The 15,804-nt window shown below is 30.3% G+C and overlaps 3 protein-coding genes across 3 annotated transcripts; all 3 read right to left on the minus strand.

Moving 5' to 3' along the window:
• Positions 1–10,698: 10,698 nt before the first annotated feature.
• Positions 10,699–11,992, minus strand: LOC110736910 (serine/threonine-protein phosphatase 7 long form homolog). The gene is made up of 3 exons (XM_021917248.1): positions 11,837–11,992; positions 11,316–11,747; positions 10,699–11,234 (listed from the first exon to the last, which is right to left on the minus strand). The coding sequence occupies exons 1-3, from the start codon at positions 11,990–11,992 to the stop codon at positions 10,791–10,793; spliced, it is 1,032 nt and encodes a 343-aa protein (XP_021772940.1). The 3' UTR covers positions 10,699–10,790.
• Positions 11,993–12,088: 96 nt separating this feature from the next.
• On the minus strand, positions 12,089–13,235 carry LOC110735913. Its single transcript, XM_021916090.1, has 2 exons — positions 12,161–13,235; positions 12,089–12,099 (listed from the first exon to the last, which is right to left on the minus strand). The coding sequence occupies exons 1-2, from the start codon at positions 13,233–13,235 to the stop codon at positions 12,089–12,091; spliced, it is 1,086 nt and encodes a 361-aa protein (XP_021771782.1).
• On the minus strand, positions 13,230–14,875 carry LOC110736911. The gene is made up of 2 exons (XM_021917249.1): positions 14,577–14,875; positions 13,230–13,962 (listed from the first exon to the last, which is right to left on the minus strand). Exon 2 carries the CDS (start codon positions 13,952–13,954, stop codon positions 13,328–13,330), a length of 627 nt encoding a protein of 208 aa, XP_021772941.1. The 5' UTR covers positions 13,955–13,962; positions 14,577–14,875; the 3' UTR covers positions 13,230–13,327.
• Between the last annotated feature and the right edge of the window lie 929 nt (positions 14,876–15,804).

Consider the following 15,804-nt stretch of genomic DNA (forward strand, 5'->3'; position numbering starts at 1 on the left):
TATTTAGTAAATAAAGCATAAACATATACTCGTTGAATATCCCAAATTAATACAATGTAAGTAATAATTAGAAATACTAATTTAAACATAGGATTTTAAAAATTAATCTAAAAATTACCCGACCATCGATGATAAAAAATTCACACAAAATTACTAACACAAAATTCGCTTGATGGGGTATTTTATTGATACAAAATTTTGTTTGTGTCCTATAATGTGTCAATTTATAATGGTAGGTATCACAAATTTTAATTTAATTATAATTAACGAACAATTTGTATTTATTATCATAAATACTATCAAAATTTATCTTATATGATAGGTTTCAAACTTTATTATAAGCGTTTATCATTTAAATATTATTTAGTATTTTTTTTTGGATTTCTTATACTCGTAGTATTGAATTAATAAATTTATCTTTCTATATTTTACTTTTTTTTTGCATTAAAATAATTTAATTCATGGATTATAATCTACGTGGCATTAAAATTTATTATGGAGGGATTAGCACGTGGTGGTGGGGAAGCTAGGCGTCGGCCGTACCGTTGCTAGGAGTCGCTGTGCGTGGGGGAGGAGGGAGAGGAGGTGGTCGTACGTTGGGGGGAGGGGAAAGAAGGTGGCTTGGTGGTGGTGGATGGGTGCGGGGAGGAGGGAAAAATGGTGGCTGGGAAGATGGTGGTAGAATGGTGGTTTAGTGCAAAAAGGAGGGGTTTGGGCTGCTGGTGGCTAGTGAGGGAGATGGTGGTTTTTTTTTTTTTTTTTTTTGAAGTTTATTTTAATTGTTAATCATAATTAAATGTTTATTTAAGAGATAATTAAAGTGTTAAACGAATTTATAAAAAATAAAATAAAATTGTTAACCGGTCATTCAGTTTGTAGGTAAAATAACTTGTTTAAAGCGGACACCCCCCAAAGGTGGTATTATTCTGGGATAATCAAAAGGTGGACTTGTTTTTATCGGATGGGCTAAATGTCGTATTATTTAAAACAATTTTCCTTATTTAAAATGATATTGCCAATTACAAAAGTAAATTTTTTTTAATGTAATTTGTATTGCGACTTAATTTATTGTTGTTTGTATTTTATTCGTTGTTGTTAGTTATATGACAACAATATGATATCTTAAAAAAAATGTAAATATGATATTTCAATGATTACATATTAGGATAAAATCTTTAATGTGAAAAGATAATAATTTTTTATTTTTAAAATAATTTAAATTCTAAATCATTATTCGTTTCTTTTTACACTTGAAATTAAACTCTCAAATCTATATATCATTTTGTATATTTCTTGTGATATCTTGATCTCTAACAAATTATCTATCTTTTCAAATTAGACATAAAATGTTTAAAGAAGGTAAAGTTTTTTTATTGCATTATAAGTTTTAAATTTTTTTTATGAAAAAAATATTTTATTAATCGAGTATTTAGATAAACCATTAATTTCATAAGATAATTTTTATTTTTTTTTAATAATTTAAATCCTAATATCCCACGGTTTTTTATACATAAAATCTCATAAAAATAATTTTTGTAATTAGATCATACTCATAATATTTTTCAACATTAAAAATACTAGTTCTTAGATGTAATATTTTGTTGTAAAAAAATTTGTATTAAAAAAAAACATTCGATAGGATCACCAACTTTGTTCACACCGATATCTCTTCCATCTAATAAAAGTGGATAAATAGAACATGTTAGAAAAAATAAAATTTATATAAAATTAATCTTTATAGTCTTATAAAATAAATTAAAATATTTACCAGAAAGTGAATAATTGTTGTGAAATTAATCATAAAATTGTAATTATACAAAATTAAATTCATTATAACATTATAATGAGTAATATTAATATTATAATATTAAAAATTATAATATTAATATAATTATATAAATATTATAATATTAATAATTATTATTATTTTATAATTTATTATTATAATATATTATATATAATATTAATATTATATAATATTAATAATTATTATAATATTAATATTATCATAAAAACTATTAAATATATTATAATATTAATATATAATATTATATTATATTAATATTTATATTAATATTAATATTAATATAATATTATAATAATCATTAAAAAAAATTTATATATACATAATAATTTTTAATAATTATTTAATTATGATATAATAGTAATAAAAACGGGCTTTGTCTAATTTATGAAGTTTAAATAAATTGTATAAATATTATATATTAAAAACAAAATTAAAAAAACCTCAAAGGAAAATAAATAGCCTTTAAATAAAATAGCGAAATCATACACCTAGATTGGAGGTATCACCGTCACACTTGACAACATATCAAGTGTTAAGGCTTACAAAATCCCAATAATTACAATTCAATAATCTAAATGAACTATTTATACAACTTTACAAACTTGTTATAAAATACTAATCGAAACACTTGAGCTCCTTTAGCTACGATCACTTAATCAACCTATTTAGACAAACTTGACTGCTCACTATTAAAGACAAATTCCAAAATATATTGTCGCAGGGCCACCATAAGAAAAAGACATGGCCGGAAACATAAGTAGCACAACAAAACAACACACACACATCAGCAAAAAGCTCAGTAATCATCACATATCAGAATACAGAGTATAATAGAATAATCAACATTATTAGGTCAATTAAATTAAACAATGTAGTTCAAAACTACATTACACACTGTACTTTCAAAATAACCTTTGTCAACTCCACCTCGAATAATAATACGAACTTTTACTCAATAAACTCCTCTAACCAATAAGTGTGTCGTGCTCTTTGTTCTATACCTAGACTTGGACATGGGTAATTCAAATAAATAAATCAACAAGTGTAATTACTTGAATACTCTCAATAACAAGAAAAACACCTTGAACCAAACCAACATACGGGCCAAATCCCAATGTAGGGGACCATAGAAAAATAACTAATAAACATTGTATCTCATTCTTAACCCATGATTATCATCTCCTTACCAACACGCCAAGGACTAAGGTTTATAACATAACGTACTCGTATCATAAAAATATCTCAACTCTTGCAGTGCAATAATACTAATACCCAAATATAATTAAATCTCAACCCAAAAATAATACTCTGCATTAGTAACCCTAAACCTCAAAAACAATACTCCCTAGAGCGACAACGTTAAAAACCCTAGCATATTTATACGATCAATCATATAAAATAATAATAAGACAATTAAATCTGATCAAATCATATAATTATATACATCAATCATACATATAAACTCAAGCATATGAATAGCAAATCATACAATAATAATATAAAACAATTATACAAACAACTCCAAAATAGATCCGTGTGATTACATATAATAAATAATACAATCAAATTATAATCAAATAACTCCAAATTAAAAGATTGATTGTGTGATTACTGTTCGACTAAAAAATAAAACAAAGGGCTGCCGAACTTGTGAATTGTGGGTAGCATCCAAGACATCACGCATAGTGCTCCAAATTAATTAGCAAAGATCCAAAATTTGATCTCATATATAGTGATTGTATACCACAAATTAAAGGGGTGGAAGTGTTTGGTGAATTGATTTTCAGGCGCCAACAATATCAATAAAAACCCATGAAAGCAAAGACATGGCTTCACATATGGCCATATAGGGTTTAATATAATTTATATATGATAACAAAAATAGAGTATAAGAATTCATAAAATTATTTAAAATATCTTATTTTACCCATAAAATATATTTGATAAAATCTTAAAATATACGGGTATTACAAAATGGGTTTAAAGCTTCAATCTTTTCTATATCAGTCGACTCGTAAATTTGAGAATGGTATTTAAAACTTGCATGTGCAATGGGATTAAAGCCTATAGACTAATTCCTTGATCAACAACCAACTAAATAATCAAGAGACTAACAAAAAAAATGTAAATTACGGAGTAATTTAAATGCACTTACAACTAATAAAAAGTTTGCTACGAGTTTGTTAAAAGTTCAACGATAAAGTTAGACAATGGATACATGCAAAATACTCCAACGTTATATGTCTCGAAAAATACTTTTATAAAGTTACAACAAATGATGTGTCGTAAATATTTTAATTTTGAAATTAAGCAAAAGAAGAATTTCGATTAATGTTTTAATCCAGGAGTGAAGTTTTATAATTTAGGGTTTAGTTAGGACTTAGGTTTAGGGTTAGCATTATGTAGGGTTAAGGTATAGGATATATAGGGTTACGTAGTGGCGGATGCATGTTCAATTAAGTGCTGTCCAGGGACCCCATTTTTTTTCCTATAAAATAATTTTTTTTGTTATAAAACTGAATTTTTTTCTTCCATAAAATTACCCACTTGACCCTATTATAATTTATGAAATGTATTTTGACCGTACTCCCTAAATTTCTACATCTGCCACTAAGGTTAAGGTTTGTGGTTATGGATTATTAGGGTATATTGTTAAGGTTAGGGTTTAGGGTTAGAGTTTAGGGTTTAGGGTTAGGGTTAGGTTAGTTAAGGGTTTAGGGTTAGGGTTTAGGGTTTAGGGTTAGGTTTTAGGATTTAGGGTTTAGAGTAAGGGTTAGGGTTAGGGTTAGGGTTAGGGTTTAGGGTTTAGGGTTAGGGTTAAGGGTTTAGTGGGTTTAGGGTTTAGGGTTTAGGGTTAGGTTTAGGGTTTAGGGTTTAGGGTTTAGGGTTTAGGGTTAGGGTTTAGGGTTGGGGTTTGGGAAATGAATAATTTGCCATCGGAAAGTTGATGAAATTACTGATTTGCCCTTAGGAAGTTGACTGGAATAACTGGTTTGCCCTTGTACAGAAAAAAAAAAAAAGCAAAAATTAAATTGCTTATCTGAGAAATAATGGTCATCAAAGAATGGAATAACAAAAGTCAGGTTATTTTTGAAACTTTAAACCTTTTTGAATAAAAAATTGAAAATCGATCTTTTATTTGGAATTGTCATCAAGATTTTGTTATTGAAAAAAATTTATACACGCCGTCGTTCCTACCAGGTACTACCGTAAAAATCCACCCTGGAATGCACGGATGGATTCGTCAAACCAAGGCCGTGTCCCGTATCGCCTTTGGGGACACCAATCTTCAGGCTAGGATACGTTTCGGGGACGGCAATGGCTCTATACGTCCCCATAGTAGCCAGACCACTCCTGAAAAACAATAAACCCAAATTACTTACCTGATTTTGATTTCTCCTATTTCTCACAAACCCTAAAATTTCAACCATCTGCCATTGCCGTTTTAAAAAAATCTGTTCATTTTTTAATTTCGTATAAAAAACTGAAAAAAAAAAAAAAAAAAACAATTATTTGCATGCTTGAAGTTGGAATTTCAATTCGGATTCCTTCAAAAAAAAAAAAAAAAAAAATTGAGACAAGACAATCAATTGGATTTTTCTCTCTACGCGCAACCGTCGACGGTAATCAGTAAGGGTTTATGAGTTTTTCTCTCTCCTCGATCTAATGTGGGTATGTGGGAATGTGGGATTGTAATTTGTAGCCGTTTTGGGAATTGAAGCTCTCTGTAATAAAGTATGAACTTTTATGCTAGCAAGTCCCTCTTTAGCCCATTTTAGATGGCCCAACTCCCTCTTTAACAAGTTTCAAAGCCCATTTTATGAACTACTTGTATAATGTATTATACTACTCGTACCATTTTATGAACTACTTGTATAATTTACATAGAAGACCAATAACAGCATATTGAAGATGTGATATGTCCCTGGAGTTGAGTCAATCTAATATCATATCACTAATAAATAAAGCCGTTTCAAAGCCAGGCCACGAGACAGCGACACTTGGCATTTCAGTTTTTCACCAAGTGTCGCGCCATGTAGGAGATAAAATAGGTATTATTGTGACACGTATGGTGTGCTAAGTAAGCAATTTTTGGATGGATTTTTTAAGATAAAATTGTTGTATAGAGTTTTATTATCTATAGAATTCTAATATTTCATATATACAAAATTAATCATAACTTTTAATAACCTATAACTCATTTTATTTCCATCATAAATTTTTTGCATCTAAAAAAATAATATTAAATTTAATTAAATTTAATTTAATATATATTATAATATCATTATATATTATATATAATTTATAAAATATATTTAATATATAATATTTAAATTATAATATTATAATATTTAATACATTAAACATTAATAATTAAATTCAAATAAAAATCAATTATTAATAAATTATAAATTTAATAATTATTATATTATTTTTATTAAATTTATAATTTATTATAATTTATTTTTATATACAATTTATATTAATATATTATTAATATTCTAATATATTCATAATAATAATATAATATTTAATATTAATATTATAATAATATTAATATTATTATAATATTATAATATAATAATTATAATATTATATAATTATAATAGTAATATAAAATTATATATAATATTATATATTATAATTATACGCAATATATAATATTAATATTATATATAATATTAATATTAATAATTTAATTAAAAATATTATTATATATTATGTCATATTTTAATTAAATTAAATATTTATATTATATAATAATATAAATATATATTATTATAGCATTAAATTATATATTAATGAAATATAAATGAAAAAATAGTATTCGGAGCGCCACGTAAGAAATATACTTTTTTCGACCAATAAGAAGAAAGATTTGTATTTTATTGTTGAATTAAAAAATTATTTCGCCACCTAGATAAAAGTAACGAATTAGATTTGATATATCTAAAATTTAATGCCACGTTGATTATAATCCACGAATTAAATTATTTTAATGAAAAAAAAGTAAAAATATAGGAAAAGATAAATTTATTAATTCAATACTACGAGTATAAGAAATACGAACAAAATATACTAAAAAATAAACGCTTATAATAAAGTTTGATACCTATTATTATAAGATAAATTTTGATAGTATTTATGATAAGAAATACAAATTGTTCGTTAATTATAATTAAATTAAAATTTGTGATACTTACTACTATAAATTGACACATCATACGACACAAACAAAATTTCGTATCAATAAAAAACCCCATCAAGCGAATTTTGTGTTAGTATTTGGTCATCAATGGCCGGATAATTTTTAGCTTAATTTTTAAAATCCTATGTTTAAATTAGTATTTCTAATTATTACTTACATTGTATTAATTTCGGATACTCAACGATTATATGTTTATGTTTTATTTACTAAATATTTTTTTATATGAAGATCTAACACATCATACGACACAAACAAAATTTCGTATCAATACAAAACTCCATCAAGCGAATTTAGTGTTAGTTTTAAGTCATCAATGTCTCGGTAATTTTTAAAATCTTATGTTTAAATTTATATTTGTAATTATTAGTTATATTGTATTTATTTAGGATACTTAACGATTATTTGTTTATGTAATGGCATACGATTAGATATTATATACTTAATATATGGATGGATTTGGTTATTTTTGGAGATGATGAAAAAATTCCAATGCATAGATTTGATTTTATATTGCAACAATTTTTCATTTATTGGTAAATATATTGATTTATTTTATATAAATGTAAAGATTTAATTTATATCAATTTCAGTTTGGCTAACGATGTAGTAGGTTGGTTGTGGACAAGGTTGGTGATTCTATCGAAATAAAAGATATGGTAAAACAATGAATAATGTTTTGGGATTTAAATTATTAAAAATTTATCATTTCACATTAAAGATTTTATCTACCGGAAAAAATATCATATTTACAATTTATTTACATTTAAAAAATTCATTACAAATTATAGTAAAAAAAATTATTAAACTTTTGTAATTTTGTCCGAAATTATTAAATACAATAAATCAAATAAAGTAGGCATTTTTAGAGAGCATTCGGAGCGCCAAATAAGAACTATACTTATTTCGACCAATAAGGAGAAAGATTTGTATTATATTTTTGAATTAAAAAATTATGCGGCCACCTAGATAAAAGTAACGAATTAGATTTGATATATCTAAAATTTTAATGCCACGTAGATTATAATCCATGAATTAAATTATTTTAATGAAAAAAAATAAAGTAAAAATATAGGAAAAGATAAATTTATTAATTCAATGCTACGAGTATATGAAATCCAAAAAAAAATATAATAAAAAATATTTAAATGATAAACGCTGATAATAAACTTTGATACCTATCATTATAAGTTAAATTTTGATAGTATTTATGATAAGAAATACAAATTGTTCGTTAATTATAATTAAATTAAAATTTGTGATACCTACCACTATAAATTGACACATCATACGACACAAACAAAATTTTGTATCAATAAAAAAACCCCATCAAGCGAATTTGTGTTAGTAATTTTGTGTTAATATTTGGTCATCAATAATCGGGTAATTTTTAGCTTAATTTTTAAAATCCTATGTTTTAGTATTTCTAATTATTACTTACATTGTATTAATTTGGGATACTCAACGATTATATGTTTATGCTTTATTTACTAAATGTGTTTTTTACATGCAGATCTAACACATCATACGGAACAAAAAAAATTGTATCAATAAAAAAACCCATCAAGCGAATTTTTTGTTAGTAATTTTGTGTTAAATTTTGGTCATCAATGGCCGGGTAATATTTAGCTTAATTTTTAAAATCCTATGTTTAAATTAGTATTTCTAATTAGTACTTACATTGTATTAATTTGGGATACTCAATAATTATATGTTTATGTTTTATTTACTAAATGTTTTTTACATGCAGATCTAACACATCATACGACACAAATAAAATTTCGTATCAATACAAAATCCCATCAAGCGAATTTTGTGTTAATAATTTTGTGTTAGTTTTAGGTCATCAATGTTTGGGTAATTTTTAAAATCTTATGCTTAAATTTATATTTGTAATTATTAGTTACATTGTATTTATTTAGGATATTTAACGATTATTTGTTTATGTAATGGCATACGATTTGATTTTGTATACTTAATATATGGATGGCTTTGGTTATTTTTGGAGATGATGAAAAAATTCCAATGCATAGATTTGATTTTATATCGCAACAATTTTTCATTTATTGTTAAATAATTGATTTATTTTATATAAATGTAAAGATTTAATTTATATCAATTTCAGCTTAGCTAACATTTCACGGTTCAAATTATCCATTGATGTAGTAGGTTGGTTGTGGACGAGATTGGTGATTCTATCGAAATAAAAGATATGGTAAATTTAAATTATTAAAAATTTATCATTTCACATTAAAGATTTTATATAACAGAAAAAATATCATATTTACAATTTTTTTATATTTAATAAATTCATTATAAATTATAATAAAAAAATATTAATCTTTTGTAATTTTGTCTGAAACTATTAAATCAAATAAATCAAATAATTAAAAATCTTAGATGAAAAACCGTGCATCGCACGGGCTTCCATCTAGTAACTAATATATAAAACTAAACTTTTAGCCAGACAACGAGACAACGACATTTGGTATTTCAACTTTTTGCCAAGTGGCGCGCCACGTAGGAAACCATTAATTATTAGTATGACACGTAGGATAAAAATATTGGATAGTTTTAGATAGATTTTGTAAGATAAAAAAGTTAGTTTAGAGTTTTATTTTCAATAAAATTTGTATATAATTTTATGATAAAATACCAATACTTTATAATTTTCAATAATTATAATTAACTTTCAATAAATATAATGAACTTTCATTAAATCTATTTTAGCCCATAAAATTTCTAAATTATGACATAAGTGAGCAAATGAAAAAATTTCCTAAAAAAAAAAATAAATTAATAAAAAAAATATATAAAAGAAATGGGTGGAATTAGCCCATAAGTTTAGTGATAAGCGTTTAGTGAACTGCTAAACTCCATACTCCATACAATTTATGTCGAAGTACAATCAAGATTATAGCAATATATATTTAGATACTAATATGCAGCATTGGATTTTTTTTTTTTTCGTTGGATCGGATTAATCAAGCAAAATTAATTAAAGAGATAATATTCGTAACATCCTCTCTATTAATAATAAGATACATATAAAAAGTAAACACTTCCTATTATTTCCTTTTGAGTTACGGAGTATTAACCTATGAAAAATCCTACATAATAATTCAATTCAACGAGGAAACTAATTAAACAAATGGATTCTTATATAAACCCTAACCTCACCTTTGCTCAACGATACTTATTAACATTCAATTTCGAGCTCTTTCCCAAATTAAAGTCAAGAAGAACCGCAATTCCCAAATTGCAGCCAAATCTTTTTATTTTCCCATTCTACCGTCCACGTAAGCACTGGTTAAAAAACCGGTTTTTTTTTTCCGGTCCAGGGTAAACCGCTACTTGAAGTAGCGGTTTCTTTGCAATAAACCGCCACTTCAAGTAGCGGTTTCTTAGTTTAAAACCGCTACTTGAAGTAGCGGTTTGTTTACAAAAAACCGCTATTTTATGTAGCGGTTTATTTTGGAAAACCGCTACTTCAAGTAGCGGTTTACTTTGAAAAACCGCTACTTGAAGTAGCGGTTTACCCTGGACTGGTTTTTTTTTTCAAACTTGCATAATCACTCAAAAAAAAAACCTGCAAGTTGTGTACCTGTAAAACATGAGATATATAGCATATTTTCAACACAACCACCATAAATAACAAGTTTATGAAGATCTAAGGAAGTCGAAATTGCAAAGTCGAATATTTTTCAATTGATTAAATATAACAAAATCCAATTCTAAGCATTTACAAAAAAATTAGTTTAGTTCCAAAATATACACTTAGCTCGGGCGTTGCTTCTTCCCATGAGGTGACGATGAAGATGATGCAGCTGTCTCCTCTGGAATGTCATCCAGGCCAACTCCAACCCCAGACGTAGTGTTGCTACGCCGTCGGTTTCTCTGATACTGGCGATGCACTAGTGGAGGAGATGTCATGATAGTATGCTGAGAAGGAGTCGGTGGACGGAAGGCACGTGCTGAATGGCCTCCACGATGAGGTGGTGGTCTGATCGGCATAGTGTGCACAGTAGAAGATGAAGATGTGGACGGTCGAGGCTGCTGAATAAGGTGTGACTGCCCCACCCTAGACAAGGTTTGGCCACAAAATGATGTAAAACCCTGCATCGTCTGTATGGCAAATGGTATAGCCGTCTCTGGTGGCAAGTGGGAGATGGTCTTAGTAGCTCCCGATAGCTGGACGTGCAAATCAGCAAATGCATGTGCCTACATTTAAGTGTAGTTTTAATGTTAGTAAAATGAAATCAAAAACGTAAGAACTAGATTGAAATGAAGTGAAGTTCATACAAGCAGGAGGTCAGAGGTAGCTGGCTGGTAATGACTCGGGGGGCGCTCCTGCGAAGGTGGAGTAATGACCAGTCTCGTGATGCGAAGGTACCAAGCCATGTACTCTGTCATGGCCGGGGAAGAAGTCCCAGTGAACGGGTATCCCTGGACGACTAATGCCTCTCGTCGACTCCACTCGTGTACATGGTCCGAATGCCGAATCTCCCAGTTACGCTGTCCCCTTCGATCCTTCCTGTGTAGAGCAACGTCCGTGTCTACATCCTGTGGGATCGGCTGGTCTAACCCGAACTGACGAAGGACTCGGTCTGGGAGGTGGAACTCAACGACGTCAAAGCATATCAGAGGTGCCCGTGAACGCCAAATGTGCATGTCTGAGCGACAAATCTCCGGAAGTCGATCCATCACCGCCTCAGTATATGGCTGCCAAATCATCTAATTCCCAAAACAAGTATGTCAACATGTATATGACTAACATAATGGAAGAAATACAATGCATAAAAAAAAAGAAACACCGATTGTACCTGGTCCTCGCGCTGATGGTCAAACGCATCTCTGTAGTATGGTAGTCCAGAAGCAGTATGCGCACACGATAGATGGACACGTAACCACCTGTAAAGACATGTTAATAATAATTCTTGAAAGATAGAATTGTAAGAACATGAACTTGAAGCAAACATTGTACCGGAAAAAGGTCATTTGCACTAAAGCGGTTATCGGGAGACATCGAGCCCCCTTTAAGACTCCGTTGAAAACTTCCGACATGTTTGTAGTCTTCACACCAAACCTGAAACCACCATCATGATGAATGGACCACTTACTGTACGGAATTTCCATCAAGTACCTACGGGCCTCTACATTCAAGTCACCAATTTTGTTGATGTAGTAATCAAACTTCTTCTTCTGCCTTGCAGTAGCTGCTTTGCCAAAGAGGTTCTTTATGACGACACTTTTAAATTTTGAGTTCACATTAGAAGCCAAGTGTCGTGTACAGTACTTGTGGTAGGCATTGGGCTCCTCCCAACCACTTCCAACTTCTTCCATTGCTGCTAAAATACCAGCATGTCTATCAGATATCACACATAGCCCTTTCCTATCTGTAACTCGAGCACGAATACAAGCCATGAACCAAGACCAAATATCATTGTTCTCTCCTTCGACAACCGCAAAAGCAAGGGGGAATAGTTGAAAATTGGCATTCGTTCCCATAGCAATGAGTAGAGTGCCTTTGTATTTTCCATATAAATGAGTGCCATCAATGGTGATAAGGGGTCTGCAGTGACGGAATCCATCAATACATGGCTTGAATGCCCAAAAGACTCGTTGAAAAACATGTGTTCCAGGAACCGTACACTCTAACAACCTCCACTCAACAACAGTTCCAGGATTTGATTCCTTGAGAGCTTGCATGTACTTAGGCAACTGTTCATATGAACCCTCCCAATCCCCATAAATGAGTTTTATTGCCTTTTGTTTCGCTAGCCATGCTCTCTTGTAGGTTATTTGGAATCCATCAAATTTCTCTTTCACAAGTTGCACCATTGTCTTGATTTTCAATGAAGGATCAACGCGAATGACATCTAGAAGAGCATTGCAAACGAACTCGGAAGTCAGTAGCTTATGATCTCCCGAGTCGATGTCACCAACACAGTTACTTGCATGAGGGCCGTTGTACCTCACAATTTTAAACGTAGAGAGTGTTGGATCTTTCACTCCTCTAAGCCTCCACGAACAACTACATTGTTCTTTCCTCTTGCACTCAACAACATATTTCTCTGGCTCTGCCTCCACAACTCGAATTGTTTGATTTCTAGCTATGGAGTAAGATTTCACAGCATCTTTCAGTTGTTGCAATGAGTCAAACTGCTGACCAACCTCAAATTCTCCCCCATTGTTATATGTCTCATTTCCTAACAAAGACATCCATGAGTTATTCAAACGAGGATCAACTTGCGCCACTTCATTGAAGTCTGAAGTGGGGGCGCTTCCTTTAATTGCCTTATCACGAGCTTCAATTACCTCTTCATCATCATCTCATCAGTGTCATTCATCTCTGCATCGCCAAATACATCAACATTGTTTGGGTCAAGAGAATCAAGAATGCCTTGTGGTTGTGTGCTTGTCGAGGTTCCAACATTAGGCGATGAGGCCGGAGACCTAAACTGTGAGAGATGGTCATTGACATAATGTGGATCAACAAGCATTCTTGTGAATGACCCTATGCCCACACTTTGAACACCAGTGGAAAACGGTTGATCCACACTACCAAAAAAATCCATCCCCGGAAAGGAACCAGTGTTAGTTTGCACAACTGGCTCCTTTGGAACTTGTTCAATGAACAATTGCATTGCAACAGAAGAACTCTGAGTCACAGCAATCCACATAGCTCTAACAGCGTTGTCGTCATTTAACGGAATTGCAACATATGCCCCAGCCATAGGATAACGCATAACCACCTTCAACTCCACACCTCTAGGATCAACACTCAATTCTTCATATAGCTTGTTCAGAACTTGTGAATATGTCATCGCAGAATGTACAAACTCAAATTTTTGATTCCCACCCCTATACGTTATATCGCTATCTTTGTGGACAATTTCTCCACCCCAATAGCAATATAGAGGGTAGTTCGGAACCTCCATGTTTCATTCTAGAAAAGACCATTATTAATCAAAGATATTAGATTGCAAAAATTCATTAACAGTGTGGCAATGTCCTAACATCAAGCAAGCAAACTACACAATTATAGCAACCTAAACTGAGCTATGAAGGTCTTAATACCTCTTGAAGCTCAACATGGGCATAAGTCATGACTACATGTACTTTGAGCTCATGTACTTTGTGTATAGAAGCTCTATTTTCACTTTCAAAATCAGCAATTATAGCAACCTAAACTGAGTAATGTGATCGAAACCATTAATAATTCTACAAGGGTTATATGTAAGGTAAGTAAATCAACAACAACAACCAAAACCAACCACAAACATACATACAATTCTGAAACTCAATAACAACAACAATAAACAAGAACACTAACAACAACAACACAACCAAAACCGAAACTCAATAACAACAACAATAAACAAGAACACTAACAACAACAACACAACCAAAACCGAAACTCAATAACAACAACAATAAACAAGAACACTAACAACAACAACACAACCAAAACCAACAACAACAACACATACATACAATTCTGAAACTCAATAACAACAACAAACCCAATAACTGAATACAAAAAATAATTAGGGCACTTACCACAAACAAGAAGATCAGCACGTTTCTTCTGAAATTAGCGAAGCCGACCACTAAAGTCGAACCCTCGGCGTCAACAGCGGCGGCCTTCGTTGCTGAGGAATGCTCCGGCGGCGTCGGTGGATTCCTTGGCTGCGCCGGCTTCCGTTGAAGGAGGTGTGATTTTGGTGGAAGGCGTGGATGGGATTTTGGTGAGAAGACGAAAATGAAAGAGGAAAGTGAAATCAGGAAATTATACCTGCTAGAAAACCGCTACTTGAAGTAGCGGTTTATTAAACAAAAACCGCTACTTGAAGTAGCGGTTTATTAAACAAAAACCGCTACTTGAAGTAGCGGTTTATTAAAAAGAAACCGCTACCTGAAGTAGCGGTTTATTAGTAAAAACCGCTACTTCAGGTAGTGGTTACTTCAGGTAGCGGTTTTGCTGTAGACCGGATTTAAAATTTCTTCCCCCTGAACCGATGACGTGGACGGTACTTTGGGAATTCTTAAAACTTTGGCTGCAATTTTGGAATTGCGGTTCTTCTTGACTTTAATTTGGGAAAGAGCTCTTCAATTTCTGCAAGCACAATAACACTTACAACGCACTGTTTGACGCTCAATAATTTCTATTTTTTTTTACTTTATTATACACATAAAATATAGTATCACAATCATACTTGATACACCATAAAACTTTATGAGCGGCAATACTATATTTTTTCATTTTACAAGTATGATTGTCAAGTGATTATTAATCCATGAATAGAAAATTCGAATAACATAAATATTTCTCAAATATATAGTGTATATTTCTATAATATATATTGCGCTCTTACAAAATCAATGGTATCTTACGTCAATATATCCAAAATCCAAAGGGATATACACCTCTTACATAACAATGTTTGTACCAATGATATGTTTTAAAATTTAGTATTTAGATAAAAAATTTATTTTATCCAAAAATAAAAGGCCGAGATATACACCTCATACATAATAATGTTTTTACCAATGATATGTTTTAAAATTTAACATAAAGATAACAATTTTATTTTAAAATTCAATAAACAAACCGATCGAGCATCGCCACTAGAATTAAAATTCCAAATAGGGAATCTTCTTTCAAAAAAAAAATTCCTAAAAGCCTAGGAGCTGTAGACTTACTTTCGAACTAAGATGTTTGAATAAAGTGTAGGAGTACTCAAATTTTTAAATGTCAATGAAACCGTAAATTAAATAACTCATACGA

This window comes from Chenopodium quinoa, unplaced genomic scaffold (genome assembly GCF_001683475.1).
Source record: "Chenopodium quinoa cultivar QQ74 unplaced genomic scaffold, ASM168347v1, whole genome shotgun sequence".
In the NCBI taxonomy this organism is placed as follows: Eukaryota; Viridiplantae; Streptophyta; class Magnoliopsida; order Caryophyllales; family Amaranthaceae; genus Chenopodium; species Chenopodium quinoa.